Consider the following 13,572-nt stretch of genomic DNA (forward strand, 5'->3'; position numbering starts at 1 on the left):
ATTCCCAGAACACCTGCCTTTTTTAATCACTCCCTGCCTCAGTTCCCAGGGGGGTTCTTGTCCAGGGTGGGTCTGGGAGTTGTGGGGAGACGGTGGTGGGATATTGAGGAAGGTGGAGTCTGGAGGAGGGCAGAAGGTCCCCCTCATTAACGCCCCCCCATTGTCTCTCCTTGCTCCAGGGCCTTCCGGAACACCATGCTGGGCCGTCGGCCACGGTGGTGACCACCAGCATTGGCATGTCGATATCGACATCAGACCGGTGCGTTGCCCCCCCACACCCCGTGCCCTGTGGGGTGTGGCGGCTGGGCCCCCTGCAACTGCAGTCACGTGCCTGGGACGTGGGGAGGGGCCCCTGGTCAGCAGGCAGGACGCCGGGGGAGATGGCCGTGGGGCGGCTGGGGGAGCGACACTGGGGGGAGATGCCCATGGGGTGGGTGTGGTGAGTGGACGCCGGGGAGATGGGCCCGTGGGGGAGACTCCGGGGGGGGGAGGGGTTGGCGTGGGACACAGGGGAGGGGAGCCCGGGACTTAACCATCCTCCGGGACTCCCAGGGTCTGTACGCAGCGTCATTAGGTGACCGGGGGCAACACCCTGCTCAGGGCTTCACCGACCGGCTGAACGCGAGCTGTCGCAGAAAACGCCCCCGTGAGTGTGTGTGTGTGTGTGTGTGTAGAGGGATTGCTGGTGGGGTGTATCAAGGGGTTGTTGGGTGTGGTTGTTTTTGTGTAGAGGGATTGCTGGTGGGGTGTTTGTTTGGGTTGTGTGTGTGTGAGGGATTGCTGGTGGGATGTATCAAGGGGTTGTTGGTGTGTGTGTGGAGGATTGCTGGTGGGGTGTATCAAGGGTTTTTGGGGTGTGTGTGTAGAGGGATTGCGGTGGGGGTGTATCAAGGGGTTGTTGGGGTGTGTGTGTGTGTGTAGAGGATTGCTGGTGGGGTGTATCAAGGGATTGTTGGGGTGTGGTGTTGTGTAGAGGATTGCTGGTGGGTGTTATCAAGGGTTGTTGGGGGTGTGGTGTTAGAGAGATTGCTGGTGGGGTGTATCAAGGGGGTTTTGGGTGTCCGTGTGTGTGCAGAGGGATTGCTGGTGGGATGTATCAAGGGGTTGTTGGGTGTGTGTGGTGTGTGTGTTACGAGGGATGCTGGTGGATGTATCAAGGGGTTGTTGGGCGTGTGTGTGTTTATAGAGGATTGTGGTGGGGTGTATCAAGGGTTGTTGGAGTGTGTGTGTATTGAGGGATTATTGGGCGGGTGTCTGTAGAAGGGGTTGTGGGTGTAAAAGGTTGTTGGTGTTATGCTTGTGTGTGTCAAGGGTTGTTGGGTTGTGGGGGATGTTGAGGGGTTGCTGTGGGGTATGTGTGTGTCTATGAGTTGTTGGGGGTTGGTGTGTGGTTGCAGAGGGGTTGTTGGGGTTGTGTCTGGTGTGCAGAGAGCGTCTGGAAGGGCTGTGGGGGGTGTGGAGAGGTTGTGGGGGGATGTGGGGGTGTGTAGAGGTTGCAGGGTCTGGTGTGGGGGGTGTATCTCTGTGTGTGCGACGCTGCCCCTGCTGGCCAATTCCTGTGGGTACGCTCGGCACTGGCCAGCGGGGCCTCTCCCCACCTCCCTTGTGCCCCCCAGAGCATGCGCCTCAAACTCATCGCAGCAACAGCACCATGGAGCGGAGATTCAGCCCCTGGATTGGGGGTCCATCTCGCCTCGCGGGTGAGTGCCCCTGGGGGCAGGACGCCTGGGTTTCTCCCAGCGTGGGGGGGCTGGGGGTAGAACGGGGGGAGATGGGAGCAGGACTCCTGGGTTCTCTCCCCAGCTCTGGGAGGGGAGTGGGGGCTGGTGGTTAGAGCAGGGCTGGGAGCCAGGACTCCTGGGTTCTTCTCCTGGCTCTGGGAGGGAGTGGGGGCTGTTGGTTAGAGCAGGGGCTGGGAGCCAGGACTCCTGGTTCTCTCCCTGGCTCTGGGAGGGGAGTGGGCGGTGGGTTAGAGCAGGGGGGAGGGGCTGGGAGCCAGACTCTGGGGTTCTCTCTCCGGCTCTGGGAGGGAGTGGGCTGGTGGGGCTTGGGATCCCGGACTCCTGGGTCTATCCTGTCTCTTTTCCCCAGGGCACGTTCCAGCAGATGTGGATCTCCAAGCAGGAGTACGAGGCAGGGCGGGAAGCAGTGCGTGGAGCGGAAATGCCCCTGATGCAGCCGGCACCCCTGCGGTGGGCTGGGGCCCAGGGTCATCTTCCGTGGGGGTTCCCCCTCCGCACTCACCCCTCTCCAAGCTGTTGTCCAACCATTGTGCTCACAACACCTTTTTGGCTGGGGAGAGATCCAATCCCCCCATCCACAGCCCCCATGGGCTGTGCCGTTCCCCCCCCCTCCCCCCGGTGTCCCTCGCTAGCTCGTTCCGTGGTTCGTTAATTGGGTCGGTTCATTTTCATGGTGCGAATGTGGCTATGCTGGAATGGCCCGTATAAACTTCCGAGAAGGAGAAACCCGTCCAGTTGGTGTCTGCGTAATGCTGCCTAGCTGTGACAGAACCCAGGAGTCCGGGCTCCCTGCCCCCCTGCTCTGACCCACCAGGCCCACTCCCCTCTCAGAGCAGGAGAGAACCCAGGATCTGGCTCCCCAGCCCCCTTGCTCTGACCACCAGCCCCCACTCCCCTCTCAGAGCCAGGGAGAGAAGCCCAGGAGTCCTGGCTCCCAGCCCCCCTGCTCTGACCCCAGTCCCCACTCCCCTCCCAGAGCCAGGGAGAGAACCAGGAGTCCGGCTCCCAGCCCCTGCTCTAACCCACCAGCCCCACTCCCCTCCCAGAGCTGGGGACAGAATCCAGGAGTCCTGGCTCCAGCCCCCACTCCCCTCCCAGAGCCGGGGGAACCAAGGGTCCTGGCTCCCAGCCCCCCTGCTGACCCACGCAGCCCCCACTCCCCTCCAGAGTCAGGGAGAGAACCCAGGAGTCCTGGCTCCCAGCCCCCCTGCTGTGACCCACCAGCCCCCACTCCCTCCCAGAGCCAGGGGGAGAACCCAGGAGTCCTGGCTCCAGCCCCCCTGCTCTGACCACCACACCCCACTCCCCTCCCAGAGCTGGGGGGAGAACCCAGGAGTCCTGGCTCCCAGCCCCCCTGCTCTGACCCCCAGCCCCCACTCCCCTCCCAGAGTCAGGGGAGAAACCAGGAGTCCTGGCTCCCAGCCCCCCTGCTTGACCCCCAGCCCCCACTCCCCTCCCAGAGCCAGGGGGAGAACCCAGGAGTCCTGGCTCCCAGCCCCCTGCTCTGAACCCACGCAGCCCCCATTCCCTCCAGAGCCGGGGAGAGAAACCCAGGAGTCCTGGCTCCCAGCCCCCTGCTCTGACCTCCCAGCCCCCACTTCCCCTCCAGAGCCTGGGGGGAGAACCAGGGAGTCTTGGCTCCCCAGCGCACCCCCCCCCCCCCCCCCCCCGGGCTCTGGTTAGCATGCAGTCGGGCCCCAGGGTGGGGGTCTGGCTTGCTTGGGGGTGGGGACTGACCGACGGTGCTTTCCCCTCTGGGGGGCACCGGCCCCGATGGGGGCAGGGGGGGGTTGCTAGGCGCTGGGAGTGACAGCGCTGCCCGCGGGGGCCAGCTGAGGTCACCCAACGAGGATGAAGTGCAAACAGCCGAGGGCAGACGAACCCCGACGCTGGTGGTTGTTCCAACACTGAGATTTAGCAGCCAGCCCAGAACAGCGTCGGCCGCGCCTCCCTGGTCACTTCCGAGTTCACACCCCGCAGTTCCCCCAAAGTGCCCGGCCCCAGGCCTCTGGCCACACACCCGTCAGCTACGAAAATCTCTCATCGTGTCTAAGCAAAGGTTCTTCCGACCCCAAAGGAGCAGCCGCACCCCGGGGTCCGACTGCCGCTTAGAGCTGCCCCCAAATCCCCGCTACAGCCGCTTCGTATGAACAGCCAGAAGCCATTGAAGAGTGTTGGTTAAAAGCTCCATGTGCGGCCAGACTCGAACTCAACCCCTGAGGGCCAGACACGGCACAGAGGAGCTCGCAGTGGCCAAAAGTCCTTTCAGAAACAGCCCAGAGGTTCAATGTCCATGTTCAGGGCGGCCCCAGCTGGCGACGGGGGATCTCAATCCTTGTGGCTTAAGGTTTCCCCGGCTTGAAACCCAACGCAGATGGGAGAGGAAGCAGGGTCGTGGCCCAAGGTTTTTGTACATTTCCAGGCGCCTTTCGGCCTGAGAAAACAATCGGCTGAACTCGCCTTCCAATTAGCCCCAGGGAGTTTATCCACTAAGCAGCTCGGATACAGGTGAGCACAAGACACACGGACAATAATCCTGTTTCACAGACGTATCGTCGTCAATGTTCATCTTTCAATCGAAGCTCTAGCGATAGACAAGCCTTGTTTGCCGCCGTCCCGAGCAAACACCCCCCTTCTCCCTCTGCCAAGACGTGCGGTTCATCTCCAGATCTTCCCCCCGACCTCCACGGGGCAGCTCAGGCGGGGAGGGGAGCGAATTGACTCTTTCTGACCCTGGCCCGTCTTTCATGAGATATTGTATTAGACTCAGAAAGTCACGCTGGGTTGTTTGTATTTCCTGCCCCATGGGCGGCTCTGACATTTGGGGCAGGGTGGGGTGGGTTCGCCCCCCGTCCCCACCCGCCTTATCTCTTTCTCGGGGTTCCCTGGACATTAACCCTTCAGAGCTGATGCATCCGCCTGCCCCACCCCAGCGGGTGGCAATTCACCAGCCTACCCCAGCCTGGGGATTCATCTCTCCTACCCCCGCCCCATGGGAGACCCTCTGAGCTGGGGAATGGGGGTTGGGCTGCTTGCTCCCTGACCCACATACAGCCTCTCTCCCCCAGAGTAGCCCCCCAAGCCGTGGCACTGGACGTCAGCTATTCACTGAGCGACCGGCTCAGGCTCTCTGCAGACTCTGGCAGTGGCACTGCGCCAGTGACACCCAGGGTGGTTCACACCTCTCCAAGGGACCGGCTCAGGCTCTCTGCAGACTCTGGCAGTGGCACCGCGCCGGTGACACCCAGGGCGGTTCACACCTCTCCAAGGGACCGGCTCAGGCTCTCTGCAGACTCTGGCAGTGGCACCGCACCGGTGACCACCCAGGGTGGTTTCAACACCTCTCCGAGCGACCGGCTCACGGCTCTCGCAGACTCTGGCAGTGGCACACCGCACCAGTGACACCCAGGGCGGTTCACACCTCTTCCGAGCGACCGGCTCAGGCTCTCTGCAGACTCTGGCAGTAGCACCGTGTCAGTGACACCCAGGGCGGTTCACACCTCTCCGAGCGACCGCTCAGGTCTCTGCAGACTCTGGCAGTGGCACCACACCGGTGGACACCCAGGCAGTTCACACCTCTTCTGAGCGACCGGCTCAGGCTCTCTGCAGACTCTGGCAGTGGCACCGCACCAGTGACACTCAGGCGGTTCACACCTCTCTGAGCGACCGGCTCAGGCTCTCTGCAGACTCTGGCAGTTGGCAACTGGTCGGTGTCACCCAGTGGTTGTTCACACCTCTCCGAGCGACCGCTCAGGCTCTCTGCAGACTCTGGCCAGTGCACTGTGCCAGTGACACCCAGGGCAGTTCACACCTCTCCGAAGCGACCGGCTCGGCTCTCTGGAGACTTGGCACTTTGCATCTTGGCTTGGGCCAGGGCTGCAGCTCACTTTATGGCCCAGTCCTCACTCGTTATCAGCTTGGTTTGACGCCAGCAGCCAGGGCCTGCTATGGCAACAGACGGAAAACACCCCGCGGGGCAGAATGGCATTTGATGTTCATGCATCCTGGTTCTCTGGCTCTGCCGGTCGCCTGGGTTCCCTGACTCAGCTTGACCCCTGTACGACCTGCTCTCCCTGCCTCCCTCGTGCCTCAGTTTCCCTGCCTTGCCCTCGGGCTATGGCATGACTGTGGGGCAGGGGCCTTGCATGCTGGGCCCTGGCCTAGCCGACTGGAAAGGTGACTATGGTTGCCCAGCCATCAGGATAATAGAAGTGATACGGTCACTAGCTCTCGGAGGCCCTGGGGGCGGCGGGAGGGATGTCCTGGCTCCGTTCGCCCCGGGCACCCTGCCACCCGCCCTGGACTCCACACACCCCATCAGCAGCACGGATCTGGCTGCCGCCCACGACTGGCAAATTCCCCGTCGTTAAAAATTTAACACCAATGGTGAATCATTGGGGGTGAGAACCCAGGAGTCCTGGCTCCCAGCCCCCCTGCTCTACCCCCAGCCGCCACTCCCCTCCCAGAGCCGGGGAGAGAACCCAGGAGTCCTGGGTGCAGCATGAAGCATCAGGGAGTACAAGGTCGACCCACGTCTCCAGGTGGCAGGGGACGAAGAGGTAATGAAAAGCTGTTGCATAATGAAGATAAGACCGTGATTCCCTCGTGGGGTGGGCCGGGTGCGGTTGCATGCTGTGGTAGGTAGGGCACGGGTGGGGGCAGGGTACATATAGCCAGTGGAACCTCTGCGTTCACCTAAATCCCAGAATGCCATCCGCCATGGCCTGGGGGGCAGGTACGGCTTCTGCTTCCCTGGCCCTGGGGGTGCTGCTTCATCTTGTGTGTTCGGGCAGACAGACTCCTGGTTCCTCTCCACTGGCTCTCGAGGGGAAGTGGGGCTGGTGGGTCAGAGCAGGGGGCTGGAGCTTCAGGACTCCTGGGTCTCTCCCGCCGGTCTCTGGGCAGGGAGTGGGGCTGGTTGTGTCAGCAGCGGCGCTGGAAGTCCCCCTCTTTCTTCTCTCTACCTTCTTTGCTAATTTCCACAAGTCGTCCGCCTAATCAGCCTGGAGCCGGCCAAAGGCCCACTTCTGGGGGTGCTGCCCCAGGCCTTCCCCTTGACCGTCGCCCGGTGCTGGTGAAAGGGGGTTGGCCAGGAACCCCATATTGGGTGCAGGAATCCTGCTCCCTTTGTCATCCCTGGGCGCCCCCTCCCCAGCTCCCACGCTCAGTCACGGGACGGGGCAGAGTGCATTTCAATGTTTACGCCTTTGGGGTGTGGGACGGGTTGCAGCCTCCTGCATCTCTTCACCAGCGCCTAGGCGGTCGTACGGGTGCGTCCCCGTTCACACGGTGGGGCACAGGAACCCAGATCTGGCTTCCCCCGCCCCCCTCGTACACCCTCTCCTCCCCTGCCGAAGCTGACAGAGAACCCAGGAGTCCTGGCTCCCAGCCCCCTTGCTCTAACCCACCAGCCCCCACTCTCCTCCCAGATAGCTGGACAGAACCCAGGAGTCCTGCTCCAGCCCCTCCTGCTCTAAACCACCAGCCCCCACTCCCCTCCAGAGCGGGAGAGACCAGGAGTCCTGGCTCCCAGCCCCCCTGCTCTAACCCACCAGCCCCCCTCCCCACCCAAGCCGGGAGAGAACCCAGAGTCCTGGCTCTCAGCTCCCCTTTCCAGCCCCTGCCACCCCGATCCCGTTCCCTGCCCAGGCTGGAGCTCAGCAAAGGCCCCCCTGCTGTAGGACCCTGCCTCCTCCGCCCACCAGACCCCCTCACAAGTGCCTCGCTCATCACCCACGGGAGCCGCGGCGAGTGGTGCCTTGAGCAGCCCTATTCCCCTACGTATTAATTATCCCCTGGCTTTCATTCCAGGCGAATTAGCAGTTAATTACAGAGACACGGTGGGGGGGCGGCAGGAGTTGGGCAAGCTCCAGTTCTAGGCCTGTGTGAACTCCCAGCCTGACCCCACCCCCAACTTTTTGTTAAGTGGGCCACACCCCCGCCCCACAGGGACGGCCCCAGGCCATCATTCCCCGCACCCAGCGCGCCCATCCCATATCACTGGAAGCCGACTCCTCCGGCCACTGCTGGTCTCTGGGCAACCCCTCCCCGGTGGAGACGCAGGTGGCCCTGCTCTTCCCCCAGATTCTTGCCCCTCACAGGTTACCCCGTGCGAAATAATAGGCTGAGAGGGGGCATGAGGGGCCCATGGGCGCTGGGGAAAAGGGCATGAAACCAGCCTTGGGCTTTGGAGAAGAGGGGATGCAAGCGAAATAATACATGGGGGGTTGGGGGGAAGAAGGCCGGGCTGGGCCTGGCGGGGCTGCGGGTCGGGAGGTGAGGGGCACCAGTCAGAGCAGGACGGGGGCGCAGGCTGGGGTGCAAGGGGCTGGCGGGTTGGGAGTGAGGGGCACCGGCAGAGCTGGGAGGGGGGCAGGCCTGGGGTGCAAGGGGGCTGCGGGTCGGGAGTGAGGGCACCGGCAGAGCTGTGGGGGGCAGGCCTGGGGTGCAAAGGGGCTGTGGGTCGCAAGTGAGGGGCACCAGTCTGGTCGCAGACCCCCCATTCCTGTAACTTGGTCACCCGACAACCCTGGAGCTGCTTCCCTGCACAAGCCTCCCTCATTCCTGCACTTCCCTGCTGCCCTCTGCCCCAGCAGGGGGCGGGGATTCTGTTGCCCCGGGTGTATTCATCCCTGGCAGGGGTGGCTTGGGGGGCACGTCACCAACCTCTGGGGCCCCTTAATAAGCCAGGTGCGGGGCGGGGGAGAAGCCAGTGGGTCCAGACACCTGGCGGACCCCCAGACCCGTCACACACACTGGGGCGCATGCACGCTTACCGTCCACACCTGTTTTCGTCTCCTGCCTCCTCCCTCTCTCCCCAGCTCGCCTCGCCGGCCCCCCTCGGCAGCACACCCAGGTAGGTACGCGGGCTAAGGGAGGGGAGCCCAGGAGTCCTGCTCCCAGCCCCGCTGGCTCCAATCCACCAGCCCGCTCCCTCCCAGAGCTGGGAAGAACGCCAGGCGTCCTGGGCTCCAGCCCCCTGCTCTGATCCACCAGCCCCCACTCCCTCTCCAGAGCTGGGGAGAGAACCCAGGCGAGTCCTGGCCTCCCAGCCCCCCTGCTCTACACACCCGAACCAAGCCCACTCCCTCCCGAGCCAGGGAGAGAACCCAGGAGTCCTGGCTCCCAAGCCCCCCTGCTTCTGACACCACCCCCTCTCCCCTCTCAGGAGCCAGGGAGAGTAACCCAGGAGTCCTGGCTCCAGCCCCCTGATCTGGACGCCGCCAGCGCCCCGACTCCCCCGTCGTCCTCCCCTCCATGCCCGTCCCGCAGACCAGAGCTCGGGGCCGAGTCCCTGCGCCAGGGGTACCAGGGGGCTGGGATATAATCGGGGGGGGGGGCTGTCTCCGTGCCATGTGGTCTCCTGTTTTAATGGGGTTCCCTCTTTTCGCTCCTCCCAGACTCTGGCTGACTTGCTGGGCGCTGCCCCACTCTCCGCCGACGTCCCCGCACCCCCCGGTCCCTGCGCCCCTCCGGCGGGAAGCTGTCCCCCGCGCGACAGCCCCAAGCCCCCCTCCCTGGACCCGGCCTGGGCCCGTTTCTTTGCCGACTTCATGAGTGGGCAGAGGAAGTTCCAGGGCCGGACCAGGAAGGCGCCGGCGCTGCAGGGATGTTTCGGGATGAAGCTGGACCGAATTGGGACCCGCAGTGGGCTGGGCTGCTAGCGCCCCAGGTAGGAGCCGGCGGCGTCCAGGGGTGGGGAGTTTCCCAGGTTAACACCTACCAGGCCACACCTGGTGACGAGTAGTTCCCTAGGTTAATGCCCATCCAGTAGCGGGTAGTTCCCCAAGTTAACACCCACCCAGCTGGACCCCAGTGGTGGGTAGTTCTCCAGGTAACGCCTGCCCAGCCGGGCCCTGCAGTGGGTAGTTCCAAAGGTTAATGCCTGCCTGGCCACACCTGGTGGCGGGTAGTTCCCTGGTTTAATGCCCATCCAGTGGTGGGTAGTTCCCCGGGTTAACGCCCACCCAGCTGCACCGAGTGGTGGGTGGTACCCCGGGGTTAACACCCGCCCAGCCGGGCCCTGGTGATGGGTAGTTCCCCAGGTTAATGGCCATCCGGTGGCGGGAAGTTCCCCAGATTAACGCCCACCCAGCCGCACCGAGTGGTGGGCAGTTCCCCAGGTTAACCCCCACCCAGTCGGGCCCTGCAATGGGTAGTTCCCCGGGTTAATGGACATCCGGTGGCGGGCAGTTCCCCAGGTTAATGCCCGCCCAGCTGGGCCCTGCAGTGGGTAGTTCCCCTGGTTAACACCCATCCGGTGACGGGCAGTTCCCCAGGTTAACACCTGTCCAGCCGGGCCCTGCGGTGGGTAGTTCCCCGGGTTAATGGCCATCCGGTGGTGGGCAGTTCCCCGGGTTAACGCCCATCCAGCTGGGCCCTGCAGTGGGTAGTTCCCCGGGTTAATACCCATCCGGTGGCGGGCAGTTCCCCAGGTTAACGCCCACCCAGCCGGGCCCTGCAGTGGGTAGTCCCCTGGGTTAATGGCCATCCAGTGGCGGGCAGTTCCCTGGGTTAACGCCCCCCTGCCACACCCGGTGGCGGATTGTTGCACGGGTTAATGACGCCCCCTCCTTTGCCATGGCTGCAGCGATGCTCAGCTAGTTGCCCTCCTACTGGGGGGGGGGCCTGCAAGCCCCTCTCCCTCTCTAATGCCACCGCTTTGCCTCCCCTCCCCTGCCCCTAGCCCGCCTCTGGGGCACCAAATCAAGTGGCTGGGAGTTCCACAGGTTAACAGTCCCCCCCACCACCGAATGTAGCTTGGTTTCCCCTCCAGCTCGGGATGCTGCCCCCCCCAACCCCGTAACTTCACCCACCTGCACCCCACGACCCCCCCCAACCTCTTTGCTTTCTCTCCTAGGTTTCCAGTTCCTGGCCCAGCACAGCCCGGTGAGGCGACGCTGGACACCTGGATTAGTAACGCAGCCCCCCCACTCCCTCTGGTTTTGGAGGGGGGGGCCAAGGATGCCTGGTCTATCCCCATCCCCCACCCCAACATGGGGAACGTAGAGACAAGGGGACCCCTCGCCCACCCAGCGAGAGGCGCCTGCCACGGCTCAGAATTGCACCGAAATCAAATAAATATTAAAAAATGAGATCGATTTTCCTTCCTTTCTATTAACAGGCTTTTAGTTCTGGGAGAGAACCCAGGAGTCCCGGCTCCCTGCCCCCCCGCTCCACACCGCACCCAGATCAGAGTGTGGCTCTGACTCACGCAGCAGCCCACGATGACTGCATACGGACCCCTCTGTTCGTTACCGCATTGAGATCCCTGCCTCGGTTGAGCATTTGATCCTTATATCCGGTCGGCTGCATATATCTTTAGCCCCTCCAGAGCCGGGGAGAAGAACCCAGGATCCCCGGCCTCGCAGCCCCCCTGGCTCTTAACACCCAGCCCGCACTACTCCCTCCCACGAGCTCCGGGTGAAGAACCCAGAGAGCTCCTGGCTCACCAGCCCCGCCCTCCTCTGGACCCCAACCAGCACCCGCCTACTCCCCTCCGGCAGGGCAGAGAACCCAGAGAATCTTGGCTTCCAGCCCCCTGCTCTAACCCACCAGCCCCCACTCGCCTCCCAGAAGCCGGGGAGAGAACCCAGGGTCCTGGCTCGCCAGCCGCCCGCCCTGGCTTAACCCCCAGCCCCCATCCCCTCCCCATAAAGAGCCGGGGAGAGAACCCAGGAGTCCGGCGCTCCCAGCCCCCACCATTGTTTTGAGGCCATTTATGTGCAGTACCACAAAGGATTGGTAGCGCCCACGAGGGTGCGGTGTGCATTTTTGTGAGGCGGCAGGGATGGCCCCAGCGTGGCGCTAGGGGGCGCCTGTGGGGGGAGGGAGCGCGGCGGGGGCTCAGCAGGGGCGCTCCTGCCCTGGCAGGCGGGGCTGGCCCCAGGGCGGCGCTAAAGGGGGCGCTGGTGGGGCAGGAACCGGGAGGGCAACTAAGGGGCCGCTGTGGGGCAGGGAGGGGGCGGGGGGCTCAAGCAGGGGCGCTCTCCTCTCACAGGCAGGGCTGGCCCCAGGGCGGCGCTAGGGGCGCCGTGGGGCAGGAAGCAGGGCAAGTCCAGGAGGGGGCGGCTCTGCCCCTGGCAGTGGGTTGGCCCCTAGGAGCATTGGGGTGCTGGGGGGCCAGGAGAGAGGGAAAGGGCAGCAGGGGGCGCTCTCGCCCTAGCAGGCAGGTCTGGCCCCAGGGCAGTGCTAAGGGGCTCTGTGGGGCAGGAACCCGGGGGACTAGGAGGCCGTGTGGGGCGGGGAGGCTCAAGCAGGGGGCCGCTCTCCTCTCACAGGCAAGGGCTTGGCCCAGGGTGGCGCTAGGGGGCGCTGTGGGGCAGGCACCGGGGTGGGGGATCAGCCCAGGGCTGCAGCTTCTGGAAATGGCGGCGAGAGAGATACGGGGGGCCTCGGGGGGGGTCTTGGTGCCAAACCAAAGAAGTACAGGTCAAAGGTAGAGGGATTCCCTCTTCTGGGAGGGGGCAATGGATGAAGGGCTGGTGCCGCGCCTCACTCCCGACTCCGCAGCCCCTGCCCCCCACCCCAGCTCTGCCGGTGCCCCTCACTTTCCCGAACCGCAGCCCCTGGCCCCCCCAAGCCCTGCCGGTGCCCTCACGTCCTTCTCGGCTCCCGAGGCCCCAGCCTACAGCGCCCCTGCTCACTCCAAGCCCGTCGAGACACGACGGCCAGCCTCTATTTAAATTCCCCCAGCCTTCCCAGCTAACAACTTTTTCACTCCATATCATAAACTTCTCTCCTTTTAAAGAATCAACTGCCTCCCCGCCCCACCCTGGCGCTGCAGACACAGCTGGAAACAGCCGGGAACATCTGGCAACGACTCCATGAAACCAAAGAATCACGAATTAGTGCGAGGGCCGCTCTGGGACGCCCGACTGCCTGGGTTCTCTCCCTGGTGCTGGGAGGGGAGTGGGCCCGGCTGGTGGGTATAGAGCAGGGGGAGGGAGGACCGCTCGTGAGCCAGCGAACGTGACCTGGGGTTCTTCCTCCCCTTAGACCGGCCTGCCGCCTGCTCGGAGGGGCAGTGGGGGCTGGTGGGCTTCGAAGCAAGGGGGGGCTGGGAGCCAGGACTTCCTGGGTTCTCTCCCCCTGCGCTTCCAGGGATTGGTGCAGTGGGGGTCTAGGTGTGGGTGGTATCTGTGGACCCGAAATGCCAGGCACTAGGGGGGCAGGGAGCCCAGGACTCCTTGCCTCCCGCGCGTTCTCGTCCTGGCTCTTGGCAGTGCTGAGTCCATGGGTCAAGGACTGTCCCGTGTCCACCAGGCGCTGACGGCGCAGTGCACTACCTGATAGGGGGCCGTGGGTGGCGGCTGGATGCCCCTTCTGACCAGTGTTCGGTCTGTGGATCCTCGGGTCCTTCATGAGGAGCTGAAGTTGAATCTCCACTGTTATATGGGAGCGGCCGCAGCGGGGACACCCAAATCCACCTTGCTGCGGAGGGGAGTCTGGTACACACTGTCGCAGTAGGTGGGGGCTGATTACATTACCTTCCACTCGCTTATTCTCCCCTTCCATCACTGAATGGTGATGACCTCCACCTCTCCCCAATGTCGGCACCAGGCCTTCGTGGCCTGAGTCAGGGCTTGACGATGACATCATGGGGCTCTGAGTGGTGACATCACAGTTGCCCCTTGATGTAACACAAGGCAGTTGCTGGGGATGGCGTCACTGTTCTGGCCGTCTCAGGTGTTGACATCACTGGACAGCCCATCGACATCTACCGCTGTCCAAGAGTCACTCTTTTTGGTTTCACTGGTGCGTACGACACGGGGCCAGAGCACTCTCATATAGGCCACCCCCAATGGGAGGGACCTAGAGGATTCATAGA

The 13,572-nt window shown here is 63.8% G+C and overlaps 1 protein-coding gene across 1 annotated transcript in view; it reads left to right on the forward strand.

Moving 5' to 3' along the window:
• ACTL6B (actin like 6B) overlaps window positions 1–9,406 on the forward strand; it is a 22,491-nt gene extending 13,085 nt beyond the window's left edge. The window contains 4 exon segments of the mRNA XM_075071330.1: window positions 180–259; window positions 1,642–1,700; window positions 8,564–8,598; window positions 9,143–9,406. Coding sequence (XP_074927431.1) covers window positions 180–259; window positions 1,642–1,700; window positions 8,564–8,598; window positions 9,143–9,406 — 438 coding nt within the window.
• Window positions 9,407–13,572: the final 4,166 nt, after the last annotated feature.

The sequence above is a fragment of the Chelonoidis abingdonii genome, chromosome 11, assembly GCF_003597395.2.
Source record: "Chelonoidis abingdonii isolate Lonesome George chromosome 11, CheloAbing_2.0, whole genome shotgun sequence".
Lineage (NCBI taxonomy): Eukaryota > Metazoa > Chordata > Testudines > Testudinidae > Chelonoidis > Chelonoidis abingdonii.